We start from the raw sequence: 20,159 nt of genomic DNA, 5'->3' as shown, positions 1-20,159 counted from the left end.
CAGCCTTCGAGGACCAAAATCCAGCAAATTTGCCCCGTTTTGTTTCACAAGGTGGAGTTTCTGGATCACTAGCCACTGGCTCCCAAATAACCAATGATTGGGTACCACAAGCAGACCAAGAGTTAGGGATTTTAGAAACCAAAGCTTAGGCAATTTTAGACTTTGCACTTTTCTTAAGGATAGCTCTGGTAGATGCCGATGATGTCCATCCAGATTGCTGTAAATATTAACAGGCCAAGGAAAAAGTATCTGGGAGAAAATAGGCTCCAGTGTTTTGCAGAAATAAAGAACCCAAAGGCAAAACAAACAGCTCCCAATTCCACAGAGAGGAAGCACCAACGATGCTCTGTGAAAGCTACAGTCTCTAAATCCCCCTCAATGCCTTTTGGCTCAAATAGAGAGCATTTTCTCTGCTTTTAAATTTGCATTATGTGTCCATTTTTCTAGCCCCTGTGACAGAGAATAGTAAAAGGAGGTCTCCCTGTACTTTTATTCAAATGTGAGTCGAATAAAGGATCTAAGAGGGTAATCACAGCAATTCATAATTTTTTCATGTTATTCCATTGCCATAAAATCCAAATGAGACTCACTATGTCCTCCGTTTTAAAAACTGTCACATTAGCATGCTTTACTTTGCCCCACTCCTAAATGCTTCATTCAGTGAAAACTTTCAAGGGGAAATTTGTGAGACAGCCGTAATCAGCCTAGGGTAATGGGAACAGTATGTGGCAGTACTATTAATGATCAGGACTGCGCGATTATAGTTAGCTCAAAAAGAACATGAATTTTAAGGTTTCCATGTAATCAGGTAGGATCTATATTCCTCTTAATACTAAATTCCAGCTTTCCTGTGAATCATTATGATGCATAGAAATTCCATCTCTGCAGCATAAAATAGCCCAATGACGACTCTCCAAGCTAGGCTTTTGGTCACTTGGGTAGAGGTTTTGTTAGAATTCTCCCCTCCTGGACAACACATCCTCATTCTATTCCTAAAACATAACTGTGAAACACATACTTGAGTTTCAAAACAACCCACACCATGTGACTCTTGGAGGCTGACACTGAACTAGTACTTTATCATGTCATCCGATGTCTTTAAAACAAACAAAAAAAGGTTTAACTTCTGTCATTTAGAATTTATTTTTAAGAAACAAATCTATTGGTATTTTTCCCCCTTCCAACTTGATAAATATACGGTATGAAACTGCATTAAAAACCAGCAACATCAGACCCTGGATGGGGATAGATGGTCCCTAACCAGAACCTCTATAGAATGTGTCTCTGCATTTTGATATTTGCTTCTGAACGACAAGTAGGGCCAGCAAGAAGGTGAGTGGCGGGTAATGATGTCACTTCTCTCAGTGAGGGGACTGCTCAGGTCTGGCTCGATGACATTCCCAGGAAAGATCAATATTTGGATCTGTTGGTGTATATTCTGTAGTGTACCTCTCCACAGAGCAGCCAGCACACAGACCTACCTAGGTGGCTCGTGCAATTCAAGTCCCTAGACCACGACCTAAAATTCTGGGGCCTAATTTTAAATGAATGCTAACTTAGGAAAGGATGCAGGGGAATCTGACCCTGGAAGCAACTGAAGACAAGGGATCTTTGTGTGGAAACATTTTACAGTGGCCATTACGATCATGCTTATTGTCACTGTCTCTGACCTCTCTACAAATGCACCCCAAGTGCAGGAAAATACTGCTCCCCATTATGAAGAATGTGATATAATGACCTGATGATAAAAAGGATTCTTAGAAAATACTAAAGTTCAACCACAAGGTGGGAAACTGTGAAAAGGCTGCGAATAGCACATCAAAGACAAAAAAAAAAAAAAAAAAAAAAAAAAAATACAAATGCCTAACAAATATGAGAATGTGCTTAACTTCGTCCATAACTTTAAAAATAGAAATTAGAAACAAGGTATTTCTCAAGTAAAAAAAAAATAAGCACTCGACACTGATGGCAAAAGTACAGGATCACAGCAAAATATAAACTGGCTTATCTTAGAGGGCAATTCAGGTATATTATCAAAATTTTAAATTCTCACACTTGCCTTAATTTCACTAAAATTTCCACTGCTAGGAAGTTTCCCTATAAAAGACATATTGGCCTAAGTATACTAGTGTGGGGCATGGTTTGCAGTGAAAAACTGGACAACTAAATGTTCCTCCTAGGGTCTGGTTAAATTATGGGTTAAATAACGTCTGATACCTAACTCCACAAACATTTCATCAGATGAAATGGCTGTGCAGATGTTCCAAAGAATGCACACAATCTCTACATACTGACATGGAAAGACACCTGAGACACAAATTAAAAAGCCAGAGAATACTTCCTATAGGGTGATTCCATTAGAGTAAAAATATTTTTACAAGAATGTGTATGTTGCTGTGCAAATTTCCCAGGAGAGACATGCAGCAGCCCCTCCTCTAGGGGCAGCATTAAAAGAAAGGGTCAAGACAGGAGATTTTCTATTTCTTCTTCTTCTTCTTTTAACTTCTGACTTCCTACGCACATTCCATAGTGTATTTTTTAAACATGATGATTTTCCTTTATGGTAATTTTTAAAACTCTCCTCCTGCCAAGCTATGATTGTCAAAGATGAGACAAAGGGTTTCATTTCTGGTTTAATTCTGAGGCTCTTGAGGGGCAGTGGGAGAAGGTGGGGGTGATGAGCACAGACAGACCTGGAAAAGCAAGGGTGAAGAGGTGCGCCAGGTACAAAAAGCAGAGCCAGTTACTTTTCTTCTAACAAGGAAGCCAGCTGAGCCATGCCTTCCTCAACCAGAGCAATTTAACAACTTGCCCAATCTCAAGCCACAGAACAATCCCAGTCTTACTTTTGCAGAACACCTAATATATTTGGTGAATGCTGGGGCCAGGTCAACTGCTATAGGAGATGGAATAATGGCCCAAAGACGTCCCAGTCCTAATCCCCTGGACTGCAGATGTCAAGTTACATGATGGGGGAATTAAAGTTGCTAACTAGCTGATCTTAAAAATAGAAAATTATTCTAGATTATCTAGGTGGGCTTGATGCAATCACAAAGGTCCTTAATGGGAAAGAGGGAGGCAGAGAGGGAAGTCAGAAACAAGGACTATGGAAGAAGGGTCAAAGAGATGCAAGGTTCCCATTTCTGAAGATGGAGGAAGGGACCACAAGCCAAGGAATGCAGAGCCTCTTGAAGCTAGGAAAGCCAAGGAAACAGATTCTCCTCCAGTCTCTTCAGAAAGAAAGAGCCCTGCCCATACCTTTGATGTTAGCCCACTGAGTTGTGTTTGACTTCTAACCTATGGAAGTTTAATAGATTTGTGGGAATTTGTTACAGCAGCAACAGAAAACTAATACAGGCTACTTACATTTCTTTGTCTACATTCCAGACTTCCTCTGCCTCACAAATCTGGGGTATGTTGTGAAAATCAGCCAGGGCTTCCCACTTATGGATGCTCACCGATATAAGCTGGCACTGCCAACTGGTCAGGTGATTTTAGATTTTGTCAGAGAAAATGTAGGCAAGACACCAGACACAAAATTACTATGATGATTATTAAATTAGCTTTATCTGGAAAAGCCATATTTAACTAAATTACCAATGGATGCCCTTTGATTTTGCTTTTTATTTATCTTTTTTTTTTTTTTTTTTTGTGATCCTGGGATTCAAACCCAGGGCCTTGCACATTCATGGTAAGCTCTGCCATGGAGCCACATCTCCAGCCTGGATGCCCCTACGTAAGTCATACCCCACCATACAAATGTCAGACGCCATTGTTTACACCCCGGATACTCCTCCAAAGACAAACTGGACCTCACCTAAGAACCCCAGAGTAGCATCACAACAAATTCTATTAAGAGTTCCCCAAAAGACTTCCCATCTATGATTGAGAAAAAAAACCAAAGAACAATTTTAATAAGGTCTGATTTTCGCATGCCAGGCACTGAGTTGAACCCTGGAAATACATGATCTCATACCCCCCTCACCCCATTTCCATCAGGAAATCACTCTTATAACTACTGGTGATATGCATGCTTATGTTCTTACAGGCATGAATGGGAAGAGTGTGGGTTCAAAGTGGTCTGCCAGACTCCAGAAGAGACATCATGCCCATCCCAACCCTCCTCAAGCAGCTTACAGTGCTGAAGAGAAGAGTAGCTTGTCATCCTACCACCCCAGAAATGCAATCACTTAAGTGCACTTCCATGAACCACCTCTGGGACTTTGAAGAACTTTTAACTCATCTCAATATACAAAGAATCTCAAACAGGATCTCTCTCTCCTACTGTTGTTTTGGATCTTATGACCTATGAATTGATAGCTTCATCAAGAAATATGTGTTCTCCAAGGATACAAACACAAAAGCATCTGTGAGGTGAGGACTCAGATTTATAAAGAATTCTGCTAAGACTTGCTCAGGAGCCATCATGAGTATCCATCCCTCACTTCTATAGAATACAAGGCTTCCCGACTCACCTGGGTAAGAATCACTGCCCTAGTGGAGGAATATCTAAAATCAGCAAGTAACTGCCCAGTATGAGATTTCTGTATAGGATTCCATTCTAAACATCGTATTGGGATTTTTTTAAAGGCAGGTAAACATAAAAGCAAGTCTCTTCCTTTTCTTCTCTCAAAGCTACATGTGAAATTGGAGTCAATCTATTAAGAGAAAAGTTCACATCTCCAAAGCAGTTGTTTTCTCCCTGAGTTATGTAATGTATTTCTTTTTAAACCAAAACTATGAGTGAGTTCTGCACTTTAGTACACAGGCAATTGAAAAGATATCTGGCCTCTGAAACATACTCTCCAAAATAGAATGTCATTCACAGGGTGGGTCCACTCCCAAAGTCACGGGCTGTTTTAAAACCATGTGTGTTAAATGCTATATATTGCAAGTTGAGATCTGGTACTTTTACAATATTAGTTTTAAATAACTATAAGAAAAAAAGCTATATAAACTTCTTGGTCTTTTAAAAGGGAAACAATTCTGATGAGATGAAGGAAAACGTGAGGGAGATTTGGGGCCATCTGAAGAGTACTTCATGGTTCTCAGTTATGACCAATTTCATTTTTCTCGTTTATGGCTTTTTCCTCCATATGGCTGTATTCTTTTTTTTAATTTTTTTTTTAGTTGTAGATGGACACACTATCTTTGTTTATTCATTTATTTTCATGTGGTGCTGAGGCTCAAACCCAGTGCCTCTGACATGTGAGGCAATTGCTCTACCACTGGCTGTGTTCTGCCATTCCTCTTATGCATATTAGTCATGAGGTGATCCACTGGGACCTTTGTAGCCCAAGAGGACAGCGTGGGTCACGGGACGGCATGCTTAGCTGGCTGTGCACAGTGAACGACCAAGAAAGGGAGCTGGGGCCCTGAGTCAGGATGGTGGAGCACCGTCACCAGAGGAAAGGAAAAGCCTGTGGTGACTGAGCATCACGTGACACCAGGCTGCTCTCCCTGCATGGAGTCTATCCATCGGTCCTGGCTCTGCTTATATCTGCAAGGAAAAGGAGGGCTGCAGGTGTGGGGAGGGTGAGGACAGGCTGGACAGCTGAGCAGTCACAGCACTACTTGTCAAGTCTTTCAGAAGTGGCTGTTCGGGGGCTGGGGTGGCTCAGTGGTACAGCACTTGCCTTGCATGCCTGGGGCACTGAGTTTCATCCTCAGCACCACATAAATAAAATAAAGGTATTGCATCCATCTACACCTGAAGAAGTAATTTAGAAAGGGGTGGGGGGTGTTCAGGTCCCATAGCCGCAGACTCTGAAGGTCACTGTCAGAACTGACACGCTGTTCCACAGCTCACTCCCTCTCCCAGGCACACATCCCCCACTGCCTACCTAGTTGCTCACACCTATCATCATTATTGGAAGAATTACAAGCTCATAATTATGGTTTAGCACACAGCAAGCCCCTGCAACGCTGTGAAAATCAGTTTCAATTGCAAAAGGGAGACAAGAGTTCATCCACTAGCCAGGCAAAGCCCAAAGTACATATGAGAAACATTTTACTCTTTTCTTCCCTAATGTGCTCTCCCCAAGATCATAAATCGCAGAGTGTTGGCTTTCCATCTTCAGAAAGTGTATGTCATCAGAAGCAGCATATAAATCACCTTGAGAATAGTTACTCGTCCTAGGCAAATAAAAATGTAAGCCAGGCAGATGGTGCAAAACTCACTGATGTTTGAGATCTGGTATCCCAGGTCTAGGCAAACAAGGCAGAAGAAGAGAGAGTTGTGAAATTTGGGGCCACAATGACAGGGGCAGAGTAAGTACCCAAAGCAACAGAATACTAAAAATGTCCATACCACATCGCTACAATCTCTTCAACGCTTCGCCTCTGGTTCAGATCTGACTTTCTCCCTTCGTGGCAACAGGAATGGTGGGAGAGAGAGAGAGGGGGAGAGAGGAGGGAAACCCACACGGGAAGCAGCAGTGCTTTAAGCCCTTTGCATTCACCAGTTTCAAAGTGCTTAGTCCTTTGGGTACTGCTGCAGGATGGGAGAGATCAGACCACTTGGTGCTGATTTTTTTCATAGAGATCCAGCTCACAATTGGCAAATCCAAGGTGGCTACCTGCCCAACACTCTAGCAGGTGTTTATGTCACAAAGCCACACTGGCCCGGTGGGGGAGGGGAGAGAAGAGAAGGAGAGGAATACGCTCCTGAGGCTGCCCCCCACCTCGCTCGCCTAAAGCCAGCGTCAAAACCCATTAAGGGCCCCAGGCACATCCCACTGGCAAGGGCATGATTTGGGACCCGCCACCAAACTCCACTCCTCTTTTATAAAGGCCAGCACTTGGCCAAGGGGAGAAAACCTCATCTCCGCTCATGAAAAGGATGGAAGGAAAAATGGAAAGAGGAAGAAAACCATGAAAAAGCAGCATACACTGAAATGAACCCCCCACCCTGCCCCAAAATGGCACAGGAAAATATCCTGCTGTGCCCTGTAGTCAGGGAGTTCAAGAAAGCTGCCAGAAACCAAGTCCAAGGAGTTCTTGAAAAATGCTCACTAGGCTTAGTTGTGTGTGAGGTTACGCTGTTCAGTCGTTAGAAAAGGAACCAGCTGGGGTGCAGCTTGGTGGGAAAGCATTTGCTTAGTGTGCATGAGGCCCTGGGCTCCATCTCCAGAACCAAAAATTGAGGGGGCCAGAAAAATTCTATTTTGAAAGATCACAAGGCGTTCTTAACCATGGGAAGTACAATTACAGCCTATCTGAGTACCAGAGAAACACATCTTTGAATTCCATGTCATCTCACAAATAGTTACTTCAATTGCTTACAGGCCACAAGTAGGCCCACAGCCACATACTACCAGGGCCTACAGAGTCTTGAACCTCATGAACATTCCTTGGCTAAGAGCCATTTCTCCAGTTTCTAATCGTCACGATACAAATAAACCTAACTATTGCGAAATAGCCACGGAGATAAATCTGGATTATGAAAATCTACTAAACTAAGGAGGGCTCCATTCAATGCCCAGTGCACAGTAGGAGCTCAATTGTGTTTGCTGAATGAATAAATGAATAAGAAAGTAGATGATCACTGATGTGCTATACTGGTCACAGAGCAAAGTAAAGAGCGAGCAGCGTATCTTCAAGCATACACCATAAGCTAGGTCCTTGTGACTTTTAGTAAGTCCTGAAGTCTGACAGCTACATGTATTTCCCAGAAGGATGGATCACTTTCCCTGAAGACCAACAGCGAGAAGAGAAGAAATTCGGACAATAAAATCATCCCTCATTCCTGTAGTGCCAATGTTAGGCAGGAGATAGGGCATAGGGAAGGCCATACCTTAAGGGCTTTTAGCTCCAGCCAGGGTCCTCAACCCTCATCCCACACTACCTGCTGGCCCTTCTTGTGAAGGGAAACTGCATCATCTTGTGGTTAAAGGGAAGAAGCCAGACAACCACAGGGGAATTTAAGCCCCTAGAAGGAAAGTCTCCATCTTGGGCATGAACAATAGCCCAAGGGACTAGACTACAGTAAACTTGTTGCTAGTTAACATATCATTAGCATTGTGGTTTCTTCCCCTTCCATGCATTGGGGGGAGGGGCACTTATGCTGGGTAATAAAGAAATTGTGTCAAATTCAGCTGTCAATCAAGGTGCCAATCAACCCCAGATCCACCTAAGGGAGAAGGGGGAGAACTAGCACAGCCCAATAAAAGCAATCTCCATGGTATAGTCAGGGCCTCAAGCTACTTGGCAGCTCAGCTCCCTCTGCTCTCCCAGAGCAAACTTTTGCTTTTAATGAAGCTGTGCCTTGCCTGCCAACTTCTCATGTCTCAATTCCTTGTTTGGGTCACCAAAAGCCTGGATCTGGGACCCCACTAAGGATCCCCTTCCAGAGCACTGGTAACATCAGCATCTAAGTGGAGTGCCCTAGTGGCTCTTCTAAAAGGTTATAATGAGTTCCACTAAGAAACACTACCATCTGGGCTGGGGTTGTGGCTCAGTAGTAGAGTGCTTGCCTAGCACGTGTGAAGTACTGGGTTCAATTCTCAGCACCACATATAAATTAAAAATAAAAAGAATAAAATAAAGGTCTATCAGTATCTGGGGAAAAAAAAATCAGAAAAAAAAAAAAAAAAAAAAAAGAACCACTACCATCCAGTTCCTGTTGGATAAGTGCTCAAGGTCAATGGCTATTAATGACTGTTATCACAACAGCATATGTAAGCCATATTCCACCTAACAGGTTAAAGTTAACTTCTGTCAGGGTTACTGGAATCCCAAGGAGCATAGAATAAAGATGAGATTTAGTCATGGACACTACCAATGGATCTTATCCTTCACATTCATCAAATACTTGCATAAATATTTCAGTCTCCAAAAAAAGGAATCAGACATGGGATCTGTCCTCAAAGAAGTGGTCTATGAGATAAAATGGCCATGTCAGAAAAATCTTGGGAGAAGTGAGGGTAGATTGGAGGGTACAATGGACACTGTCACCACCCAAAGCCATCACTGCTTCTGTGTTGCAAACAGAAACTCAATCCTGAGCTCTCTGGGATCCCTGTTCCTTTTTGATCTCAGGCAAGGTACTGCAAGGGAGGGGGACTCATGGGAATCTAGTCACTTGTTACCAGCCACAGGTTCCAGAGGGCATGTGAGCCAGTTCTGGCTGTGAGATAATAGGGGAAGGGTATTGGGAACTTCCCTTCCCAAACAGTCTTGAAAGGATCCCCCATCTCTTCCTCTTCCAAAGGGAACATCGACATGGAAACGCAACACTTCAAATTACATTTATGAGTATGCAACTATGAAGCGACCAGCCTAAGGATGAACGTCAACAGCAGGGATGATGGAAGAAGCTGTCTTCAAAGTCATTGTGATTGGCTATACCAAACCAGAACCACCTGCTGCCAGAATTCTTGAGAAAGTTAAGTTCATCATTGCTTGAGCTCCTAAGTGCTAGGTTTTACATTATTTGCAGCTAAGAGAATCCTGTCCAATACAGGAGGAGATTTGGTATAAAGGGCACCAACTTGGAAGAAGTCCAGATACCAGTTTCATCTCTACCACTGACTACTTCTGTGATGTGTGGCCAGTTAGCCACTCCAGTGTGGGCAGTGGCCACTTGACCCCTAAATACTGTTCTAAGATTAAGTGATTCAGAGACCATGCCTCAGAGAACCTGGGGAAAAGATGTAACTAAACCAGTGATGGAATGAGGGGTGGTGTGGGGAGGGTAACCCTGTCAACCACAAACCTACTTGTAACGAATTTTGAGTATAATGTGCAACATTTCCTATGCAGCAAACATTTGGAATTAAATTGAGGAAAATCAACAAAGAGATTTTCAATCTTTTAAGTTAGTGACCATCACTCCTTAGTCAAACTGTTGACAACCAATACATGTGCAAGCATTTTGAACAAACCTATAAGATTGAAATTTTGTGTTAAAAGAATTATCTAAGGATTAAAACAACATATATCTCATGTTTCTTAAATACATCAACACCCCATTAACATTCTTAATCAACATCTACATATGCCTTCATGTGTCATGAAAGTAAAGACTAGGTGGTGGTAAGAATGGGTTTCAGGGGATTGTCCTGGCCAGGCTTGAACTTGAAGCCATGATATTTCAAATTGACAGTTTTATATGTTAAGGATTCAAAAGTCCAGTACTAAAATGATAACTCAACCAAAAGGAAAATCCTTCCTGGGGGAGCACTCAGCTAAGTCTTTTATAACCACCCTCCTTTATTCCTTTATTCTTAAAACAATCTTCCTCCCTTGTAGAGGAGGGAATTCTACCTTGTTTATTTGAAAACTCAATTGTGAAAATTCCTAACCAAAGTCCAACTGGCTAACATATATGCCAATCGAGTGCTCTGTGCAGATGGACATTATGAGAGGTCTTTCTAAACCTGCTAGATCTGCAGGCACGGGGCTGGGGTCTCTTGACAGCACTGCTGGCACTGTGATCCCGATGCTTAACTGGGCAAAGTTCCTCCCTGGAACAACTGATGAGGAGCAGACAGTGTGATCCAGGGCACAGGCTGCAGTGGATCCTGACGGTACGGATTCTCCTGAGGCCAGGGAAGATGTCACTTCTTCATCACTGCCCTTACCACCTTCTCCATGAAGGATTTGAGGAAGTTTTTAAAGTTTATCAGATGTGGGCTGGTGATGTAGCTCCATGGTAGAGGACTTGCCTAGCATGCATGAGGCCCTGTGGTTCCAGACCAACCACCACAAAAATGAACAAATAAAAGTTACCCAGTGTTCAACTAGTTAGTGGAAAAGATGTGGATCCAATGGCTACCACTCACAAAAAGGACAGGCTGGTGTGACCCATGTGACAATATGGGTGAACTGCAGATGCACAATGCTAACGGCGGAAGCCCAATGCCGAGGGCTGCAAACTGCAGGATTCCATTCCCATGGCTTCCGGGAAATGCAAAGCTATCGGGACAGGGAAACATTAGTGGTTTCCGAACGCTCAGGGGAAGAGCTGACCGTCAAGGGACATAAGGGAATTGTGGGTGAAAGAACTCCTCTACACCTTGATGTGTTAAAACTGATAGAATTGCACTTTTAACAGTGAATTATGCCTCAATAAATGACTTTATTATGAATTATACCTCAATAAATGACTTTGAAAAGTTAAGATTTGTCCCTCAGATATGTCCTCAGGTTATGTATGAGGTGCCACTCAGGATGGGTCACCGTGTTGCTCTGTATTATCTTGCACCCAGAGCCCAGCCAGCTGTGATGGGGTGCTGAAGAGAACCCACTCAGGGATTCCAACAGAAGGGAAAGTGATATGGGAACTCCATGCTTACAGAATCACTGAAAGGGCTGGAGGAGAAGTCAGGGGTCCCTTAGACCTTTAAATTCAAGGACACACCATTGTGGACAGCCTTTATGAAGCTCCCATCCAGTCACCACAGCAGCTTCTTGCACCCAGGCAGGTTAGACTAAGTCCCCAGAGCAATGCATCTGGCCACGTCTCTGAACACTCAGGACCTTGCCTGCCGGCAGCACAGCAGAAAGAACTTGATCTTCCAAAACTCACACACATGCATCTCATTGTTACACAGTTAGAAACCCACTGTAAAGAGAAGTCATAGACATGCAGTTGTTAGGTTTCCAATCTCTCCATCAAGAGGTTGGAAAGATCAGCATCCTATAGAGATGCGGCCACAACAATGTTTATGGCAGCTCAATTCCCAGTAGCTCAGCTATGGACCCATCCTAGGTGCCCTTCAACAGATGAATGGATAAAAAAAAAAAAAAAAAAAAAAAAAAACATGGTACATATATACAATGGAATATACTCAGCCTTGAAGAAAAATGAAATCATAGCATTTGCTACTAAATGGATGGAAAACCCAAAGGCTGAATGTTCTCTGATATGCAGATGGTAACTCACAATAAGCAGGGGTGCATTAGACAAAGGGGAATGAAGGGAAGGGAGGGGCAGGGGATGGGCATAGGAAAGACAGTAGAATAAATCGGACATACTATCCTATGTTCACACAGGAATACGTGACCACTGTAACTCTACATCATGTACAACCACGAAAATGGGAAGTTATACTCCATGAATATATAATACATCACAATACATTCTACTGTCATGTACAACTAAAAACAATTTTAAAAATTTAAAAAGAAGAGGGTGTAAGGGGGCTGGGATGGGACTCAGTGGCAAAACGTGCTTATTAGCAGGTGTGAAACCCTGGGTTCTATCCCCAGCACAGTTGCACACACATAGGGTACAGTGAAGGTTGAAAGCCTGTCCACACTGCCTACCCCAGTCCCCGTTCTCATCCTAAAACAAGGCATTCTTCAAAGGAAGCACAATATAAACCTTCTGTCTAAGCTTCAGTTTCCAATGGTGTTACGGAGTTGGACAACTGTTCTACTAATGGAAGAAAACAAAGTCCTAGCTCACTTCGTTGTGGAAGCATATTTCATTTTCATATTTAGTTTTAGCCCCAGCAGAATAAAATGTTAAGATTACTGCATTCAACCACAGCTCCTTTCTCATTCACATATTTGATACACACCATTCGTCAAGCTTTTGTTCCACTGGGAATCAAGCAGACCAAATTTAGAAACACATTGGTTTTCCCAATGCAGGTTATTTTATGGTGAGCCAGAACCAGCAGAGAGGAGGTGCCTTTTGCATCCTAATTGTCATCCTCCCAAAACCTAAAACATGATCAAAATGACAAACCAGAAGAAAATAATTTAGCTAAACTATAATAACTGCAATTCTATTCTTAAAATTAGTTCCCCATCCATTGCTCACATAAGTAACAATATTCTTTATACCAAAAGGGTTAAGGAATCTCCTAAGGAATTTTCAGCCTTTAGGAATTTCACTTCACCCCTTCCTTATTTCTCCAGACTGTACAGAAGGGAGACTATGGAAACACTTTCCTTTTTTGTGTGTGTGCAGGAGGGGGACTGGGGATTGAACCCAGAGGGCTTTTACCACTGAGGCACATGAGTAAAAGGTGCTTTTTTATTTTGAGACAGGGTCTCGCTAAGGTGCTTAGGGCCTTGCTGAGTTGCTGAAGTTGGCTTTGAACTTGCAATCCTCCTGTCTTAGTCCCCTGAGTTCCTGGGATTACAGGCATGTGCCACCATGCCCAGCACATTCTCCTTTGACAGGAAAACCATCAGATGAATTTTGCTAGCTTCAACTACTAAGACAAAAAAACACCAAGCACAATGGCCTAAAAATAAAAATAGCATCCAACAAACAGTAGCTTTTGGGGTTTAGAGAATTGACTACCAGCATTGTCCTTGGGAAAAATGAGGGAAATCTTTGCAAAAGAACTCTAATTATCCCTTCTCAGAAAACCATCAAAACACCATCATACCCGCGAGTCTCTCACTGCTAGAAGGAATTACTGAATGCTATCTTACATTGCTCTGACAAAGGGATAAAGGGCAACAACAACAGCCAGAAATTAATGACTATTCTTAACTTAATGGAAAACGCTTTTCTCCTTTAGGGCATTTATTAAAAGTTGAACTTGGGAGCTGGTTATTTCTGATGAATAATTATATACTATCATCTGCCAATGCTGCTGACTGGCATAGCAAAGGAGGCAACAATTTTAGATAAAAACAGACCTGGCCCCTCGACCCTCAGGGGTCAAAGCAGCATCTGTCTGAGGAAATCAGGAGAAACACTGAGGAGGAATTGCAGGAAACATCAACAGCCCCAACAAGTATGTTTACCAGGTTGTAGCGCCTGTTAGGTTTTGCCCAAGAATGGTGCTGGGGATGAGAAACCAAAGGTGATCGATTACAGAAGATCTAATAACTCGCTTGCCTTCTCCAATTTCTCGCTAGAGTGAAGCTTTAAATATGTTCATTATGGTATGAAACCCCCCTCCTCAAGTTTTTTTTGGGGGGTGGGGGGAGAATGAAAGAGATGGTATTTTTTCCCAATGCTTTAACAGTTAAGCACCCTGTCCTCAAACGCCAACGCACCCAGTCTCCAAAATGAGACAGACAGCAAGCCTCCTGCCATTTACAGTCACAGACTTACTGGGCAATTCACTTACACATTGGCCATATGCCTTTTTTTTTTTTTTTTTTTTTCTTTTTTCCCAGCCTGAAAAGTTACAGGCCAAATGCCTTTCAAAATCCACATCCTCTATTTGCTTGGCACCCTGGCTGAGGTCCCTTGAAGAAGCTAATGAAACATGTGTAGACAGACTGATACTGCCTTCGTGAGAGTCAAGCTAAGTCACAGTCAGAGAATCTAAGCACAAGAAGCCTGAAGAAAAAGTGCCTTTGATAACCAAGAGTATCTGATGGAAGAAAACCGCGCCGGGGCTTTCAATCTGACAATGCAGATATTCTGAGTGTCTCGCCATTTGGGGGCTAAAACGATTTCAATTAAGAGCCCCCTCTAACGAATGTCTCATCCCAGTTCTAGAGACCATCTCGAGAGCGAACGTGCACCGCAGGAAAAAGTCACACATCCACTCTAGACACAAGGTGAAATTGGCAAAAGGAATCACTGCCTTGACTCCCTTCCAGCTGCCCTCAGAGGCAGAGTCCGGAGCGCCCAGCCGCGGTGACAGATGGCAGAGTTGTGAGCCTGCTGGAGCCTTGCCAGTGGTCAAGGTCTGTGCGGGCTGCTCCTCCATGACAAGGCAGGTACTCATCCTCTGCGGTCTGAACCCAGGCTGCGGCTCAACACCCCCACGGAGATTCGGCCACCACCCACGACCCCGGCCTGGTTCAGTAGCATGCGGGAGTCGAGCGTGTGAGGCAGGGGCTTGGATCAGCACGGACCACGCAAAGAAGCCATTGCTCAGGGGGAGCGACGTAATATATTGTAACTGCTCCCATCATGTCAATAGGCATCATTTTAATGGGTCTGTTAGGATTTCTCCCACTTGAAGTTAAAAGGACTCCCATTTCCATGAAAATAGGAGATTCCTCATGGATAGGATCACAATTCACCCATGGCAGCAGCCAGACACAAGAACAAGATGAGTGCCAGGCATGCACAGAGCTGCTTTTGTCTCTCCCGGCAACTTCCCTTTGGTAATTTGTCTCCTCTTAAAACAAAGATGAGCAAGTTACAAATATAATCACTGTAATTCTGATCAAGCGCTAGATACCACAAGCCATGAATGGGCTGAGAGAGGACGGCTGGCTTACCTCTGGCTCAGGTGGGAAGGTTTGCTCGTCTTCAGTGGAGTTTGGTAAAATGGCCCAGGTTATGTTGGCACTGGCTGATGGCAAAGAGCCAAGTGTCCCATTTTTCAGCTGCTCTGTGGAATGTGACTTGGGCCCGTGCCATCCCAGGATGTTCTCTGAAATAAAGACCTAGAATGATGCCAAGTATTGAAAGTATCCAAATTAAACGTTCATAGCTTGTGAAATATCACTACCTCACTGCAGGAGACCCGCTCAAAATGGGTCCAAGGTCACACAGGGTGGGGGCTTGTTTGGAATGAGGTACCATGTGGAGGTTCTGATCACATACTTATGAGCTCCTTTCTGCACATCAGGATCAGAATCATCACAATTTGTTTCTCTCCCCAACTCTGGGCAGAAGCATTTCTGCTTTATCAACACCAGATAAAGATGTTTTTCTTATGCAATCTTTTGAATATATTTTTAAATATTTATTAAAATGTCAAAAGTCAGATTTCATCAAAAAGAGGTCACTCATAATGTGGTTTAAATGCCAATGGCTATCATATCATGGCTCAGAAAAGAAGCGTGTGGCAGTTATACAACACCATCCCAGCCATCAGACATGACCCGTGCACAGCATGTCAGGACCGACATACTCATTCCAAAAGGAATTTCTATAGGGGCTGTGGTTGTAGCTCAGTGGCTGAGCGCTTGCCTAGCATGTGTGAGGCACTGGGTTCGATCCTCAGCACCTCATAAAAATAAAGGTATTAAAAATACAGCAACATTAAGAAAAAGAATTCTGTAAACACCCATCTGATAAACCAAGAGCATTTTTATAACCCACCTCAACCTCTTAGAGGAGCAAGGAAAGACTTTCTCCTCTGACAGTATTAAAGGTCATGTGTTACTATAGACTATTTTTCTCTGCTCATCAATGGGACAGGAGTAGCCAGAGGTGGACTTCTTTACCCCTAGCAATTCCGCCATAAGAATAAACAGGCCTCACTCTCAGTTGATTTGTACTCTGAAGGTTGTCCTCCGTGGAGGATCACAGATAAATGCAAGAGAGAGGCTGAAGTCGAGGCTCACCCCTGTGAGTTAGAACTCAACCTTTTCAGGGTCTCAGGTATTGCATTCCTAAAGCAATCCTATCTGGAAGCCCTGTGCTGGAGTCACTCACAGAAAAGTCTACAAGTATCCCAAACTTTTAACACACCAGGGGAATCTGGCTGATGGAAGCAAAACGACAGGGCAGAGGTGAAAGGCTGTACGTGTGTATCCGCATGTGTGCTGACCTTTCCGCTCCTGTTCAACTCAAGTACGTTTTTATGCAAAAAAAAAAAATACCTTTCTGAATGTCAAGTATCAGATCATATAACTCTGCTGCTTAAGCCTCAAGTGTCTTCCTATCGCAACTGAAATAAAACCCAAACTGCCTGGCTTTCCTCTTGGGGCCGAGAGCCTGCAGCCTCACTTCATTCTCCTCTTCCTGTGCCACTAGGCTCCAGTCGCACTGGTACTTTTTCCATTTCTCAAATGAGCCAAGTTCACTGCAATCTTAAAGCCCCTACACATGCCACTCCTCCAGCCCTCCTGCAGGCGGGAGGTGGTCTTGCGGGTAAGCCCAGGGTCAGCTCAGCACTGCTTGCTCAGAGAGGCCTGCTGGGACCTCTCCAGCCACAGCCCAGCTGCAGAGGCATCCCTGTCATATGGCTGCTTACTCTCTTCCCAGGACTCACTCATCTACTTCTTGGTTATTTTTCTCTCCTCTCTGGAATGCCAGCTCCTTGAAGGCACTTGTGCCCTTGCTCGTGGCTTTGACAATAGTGCTTGCTCATGGCTGTGATCCCAGTACCTAGAACATGATCTAGCAGAGTATGTGCCCGCTGCACATTTGATGAATGACTGAATGACTGTTAAGACATTCAGAAAGCAAATTTCACCAAGAGTGCATTTCATAACCACCTAAAAATAGAAAAATTCTGAAATAGCAGAAAGTAGAATGTTGGTGCTAGGGGGTAGGGAGTGGGTGGGAAGTGGGAGTCATTGATTGATGGGTACAAAGCTTCTGTTTTGCAAGATGAAAGAGCACTGGAGATCAGTTGCACAACAATGTGAACACATTAACACGACAGATATGCACATATAAAAATGGTTAAGATGGCACGTTACTATTTTTTTAAATGACAAAAAAAAAAAAAAGGGCCTCTATACAGCAGCCCTTGAGGTCATTTAAAAACAGGTAAAAACTCAAAACACTAAACCCAAAGGCTATAGGTAGAAGACTAAAACATGAATCTTCATAAATAATGGAACTGGACTAAGAAAAACAAGCCAGGATTTAAAACACCAGAACTTGCTATAGAAGGACAGACACTTCTTACCTGTCCTGTTGACTGACTCCAGCCTCAGAGACCTGGAATTGGATTAGACCTTAAATATTGGTTGGCTAGTCCACAAATGTAGGAGTACAATTTTAAAATTTATTTTATCACACAAGTAGTAAACATCCTTTTGAACAAGTTAGGAAATTTTAAAAAGCACTAGGGGGGAAATTAGATTTGCATAAGTACTCAGGGCAATATTCTCTTCCATTACTCTGACATCCTGATTCTGTCCTTCCCTCCCCTTAATAACCATTGTCCAGAGATGGCTATCAGGACCCAAATGGATGGTGCTGTACTACAACCTGGGATAGACAAAGACCAGGATGTGTAAAAGTAGCAATGCATGCTGGGAATGTAGTTTTCTGTGTACTCTGTAGATTCTAAAGGTTTAAGAACAAGTGAATAAACACAAGAGAAAAGCCCATCTCAAACCAGTTCAACTTCTCTAAAAAATGATCATGGGTTTAGGAGTCTGGATAGACCTGACTTGTTTGGGGATGAAATAGAAAAGTTACAAAATGAAGTGAATGAAAAGGACTGTACAGAGTTTGTGAAAAGAAATATCCTCAAAAAAGGCTTAGAGAAAGAATACTTCTAAAATTTCTAATGTAAACTGTCAGAGAAAACACCAGGAAAGGTGTATCCTCAGCATAATACAAACAAAGCAGTCTCTGTGAAACAAGAATAGGAAGTCAGAAGAAGAAAACAGGCTGAGGTAAAAAGGAAGATCAGTGTATCAAGGAATTAATGAGGAGAAAATATTCATAGTTAAGATTAATAGGAAAAACTGGAATCAAAATCAATACTAGAATGTCAAAGAAGCAGTGCATTGAGATAAGGAAGGTCTACTGATGCACACGTACAAAGGACACAGACAACAATCATGGCACAGAAAGTAATAGAGATGATACAAAACAAGAGATCAGACTAATGAAACAAACAACAAAAAACAAAACCAGCAAAGAAATGTGTCCTGAGCTGCCTGGAGTCCTTTGAGGAGATGGAAAGGATCCACCACATTCCGGCAAAATTGATGGGAAGAAATTCACACTTAGACACAGTTTGGCAATGTTTTGTAAGCTTTTCATTACTGAAACTTGAAATGCATACAAAAGTAGACAGAATGGCATAATGAACCCCCAGCTCATGAAGTTTAGCAATGTTTTTGAATAACAAGAATAAACAGAAAGATTTTCCAATCATGTAGGCAGAAAAATGAGAGCTACTTTAAAGGGGAAAAATTAGGTGAATCTTTAATTTTACTGAGATGCTAAATGCCAGGAAATGAACAAACAGGGCAATGCAAATAAAAGTCTACAGATTTGGAATGGGGTAGGGGTTGGGGGTTAATGGTCATTTCCTGCCCTGTTATGGTTCCTCTGGTAAAAATGGCCAACTTTTATTGAACTTTTACTAGCCACTGAGGACAACTGTACCCACTTCATGTGTACAAATTCAACCACTGCTAACAGAGACCCCATGAGGTATACTACTGTGCCCACTTGACAGATGAAGAAAAAAGGCATAAGTGCCGGAAGGTATTAGAGTCAGGATTACCCACGGGCAGCCTGGCCTATCCTCCTGTACCTTATGCTTCTCCATGTAACTGCAAAGACCCAGAAGAGATTCTACCTTCTTGGAGGAAAAAACTACTGGAAGACATTTACCAACAAAGGTAAGCAGCAGAATGAGGAATTCAACAACAGGGAGAAATGTGCAAAGGTACCAGCGGTGAGCCACAGAGCAAGTATGGCACAGTGTGGGTCAGGCCAGGACTAGAATCAAAGACACTCACCCTGGTGTGAAAGTATAAAGAGTACCAAGAAACTCAGCCATGAAGGCAAATGGTATTTTTAACATAATTTTTTAATGGAAAAATGGGAGGGGGTGTCAGTCAGACTTGCTCTCATGTGCCTATCCCTAATTCCCACCCATGCTGTCTGCTATGGACTGAATGCTTATGTCCCCCTAAATTCACATGCTGAAGTCCTAAACTCCAATGTAACTGGATTTGGAGTCAGGCTTTTACAGAAGTAGTGAAGGTTCTATGTGAGGTCATGAGGCAGGGCCCCAATCCAGTAGGATTCATCTCCTTAGATGATAGAGGAAACCAAGCTCGCTCTCCACTCACACACACCCAGAAAGGCCATATGAAGGTAGCAAGAAGGTGGCCCTCAGCAAGCCAAGAAGAGAGACTACACCAGCAACCAAACTGGCTGCAACCTGGATCTTGTCCCTCTTACCTCCAGAACTGTGAGAAGTGAATTTCTGTTGCTCAAGCCCCCCAGGCTATGGTTTTTGTTATAGTGGCCCAAACTGACTGGGACACTGTCTTGGTGTAAAAGTTTGATATTTTATTCATCATGGATTTTTTTTTGCATTAAATCTAAAAATGTCTTGCACTAAAGTATTGTTTATCTTACTTATGGAGATTTTTGGAACTCCTTAAATTCTGTACCCTTTCAAGGAGGGTGTTACACTCATCCTTGTCCCAGCTTTGGAATGGACTATGTATAATTTCCTGAACATGGCTCTATAACTCAAGATCACAGACAAAATTATTTTAAAACAGAATTAGTCACCACACATTATGTAAACAGCATACTAATATTAAAATATTAACAGTAGAGCACT

At 42.8% G+C, this 20,159-nt stretch overlaps 1 protein-coding gene across 3 annotated transcripts in view; it reads right to left on the bottom strand.

Annotated features, from left to right (window-relative positions):
* The window catches only part of OSBPL10 (oxysterol binding protein like 10), a 275,775-nt gene that overhangs the window by 53,457 nt on the left and 202,159 nt on the right, over positions 1 to 20,159 (bottom strand). For all 3 annotated transcript variants that reach the window (XM_079113977.1, XM_079113976.1, XM_079113978.1), the window contains one exon: positions 15,154 to 15,308. In XM_079113977.1, the coding sequence (XP_078970103.1) occupies positions 15,154 to 15,308 (155 nt within the window). The remainder of the gene's footprint in view (positions 1 to 15,153; positions 15,309 to 20,159) is intronic.

Source organism: Sciurus vulgaris, assembly GCF_902686455.1.
Source record: "Sciurus vulgaris genome assembly, chromosome: 16".
Classification (NCBI taxonomy): domain Eukaryota; kingdom Metazoa; phylum Chordata; class Mammalia; order Rodentia; family Sciuridae; genus Sciurus; species Sciurus vulgaris.
Note: the sequence above shows the minus strand (reverse complement) of the source record. Positions and strands in the feature narration are given on the sequence as shown.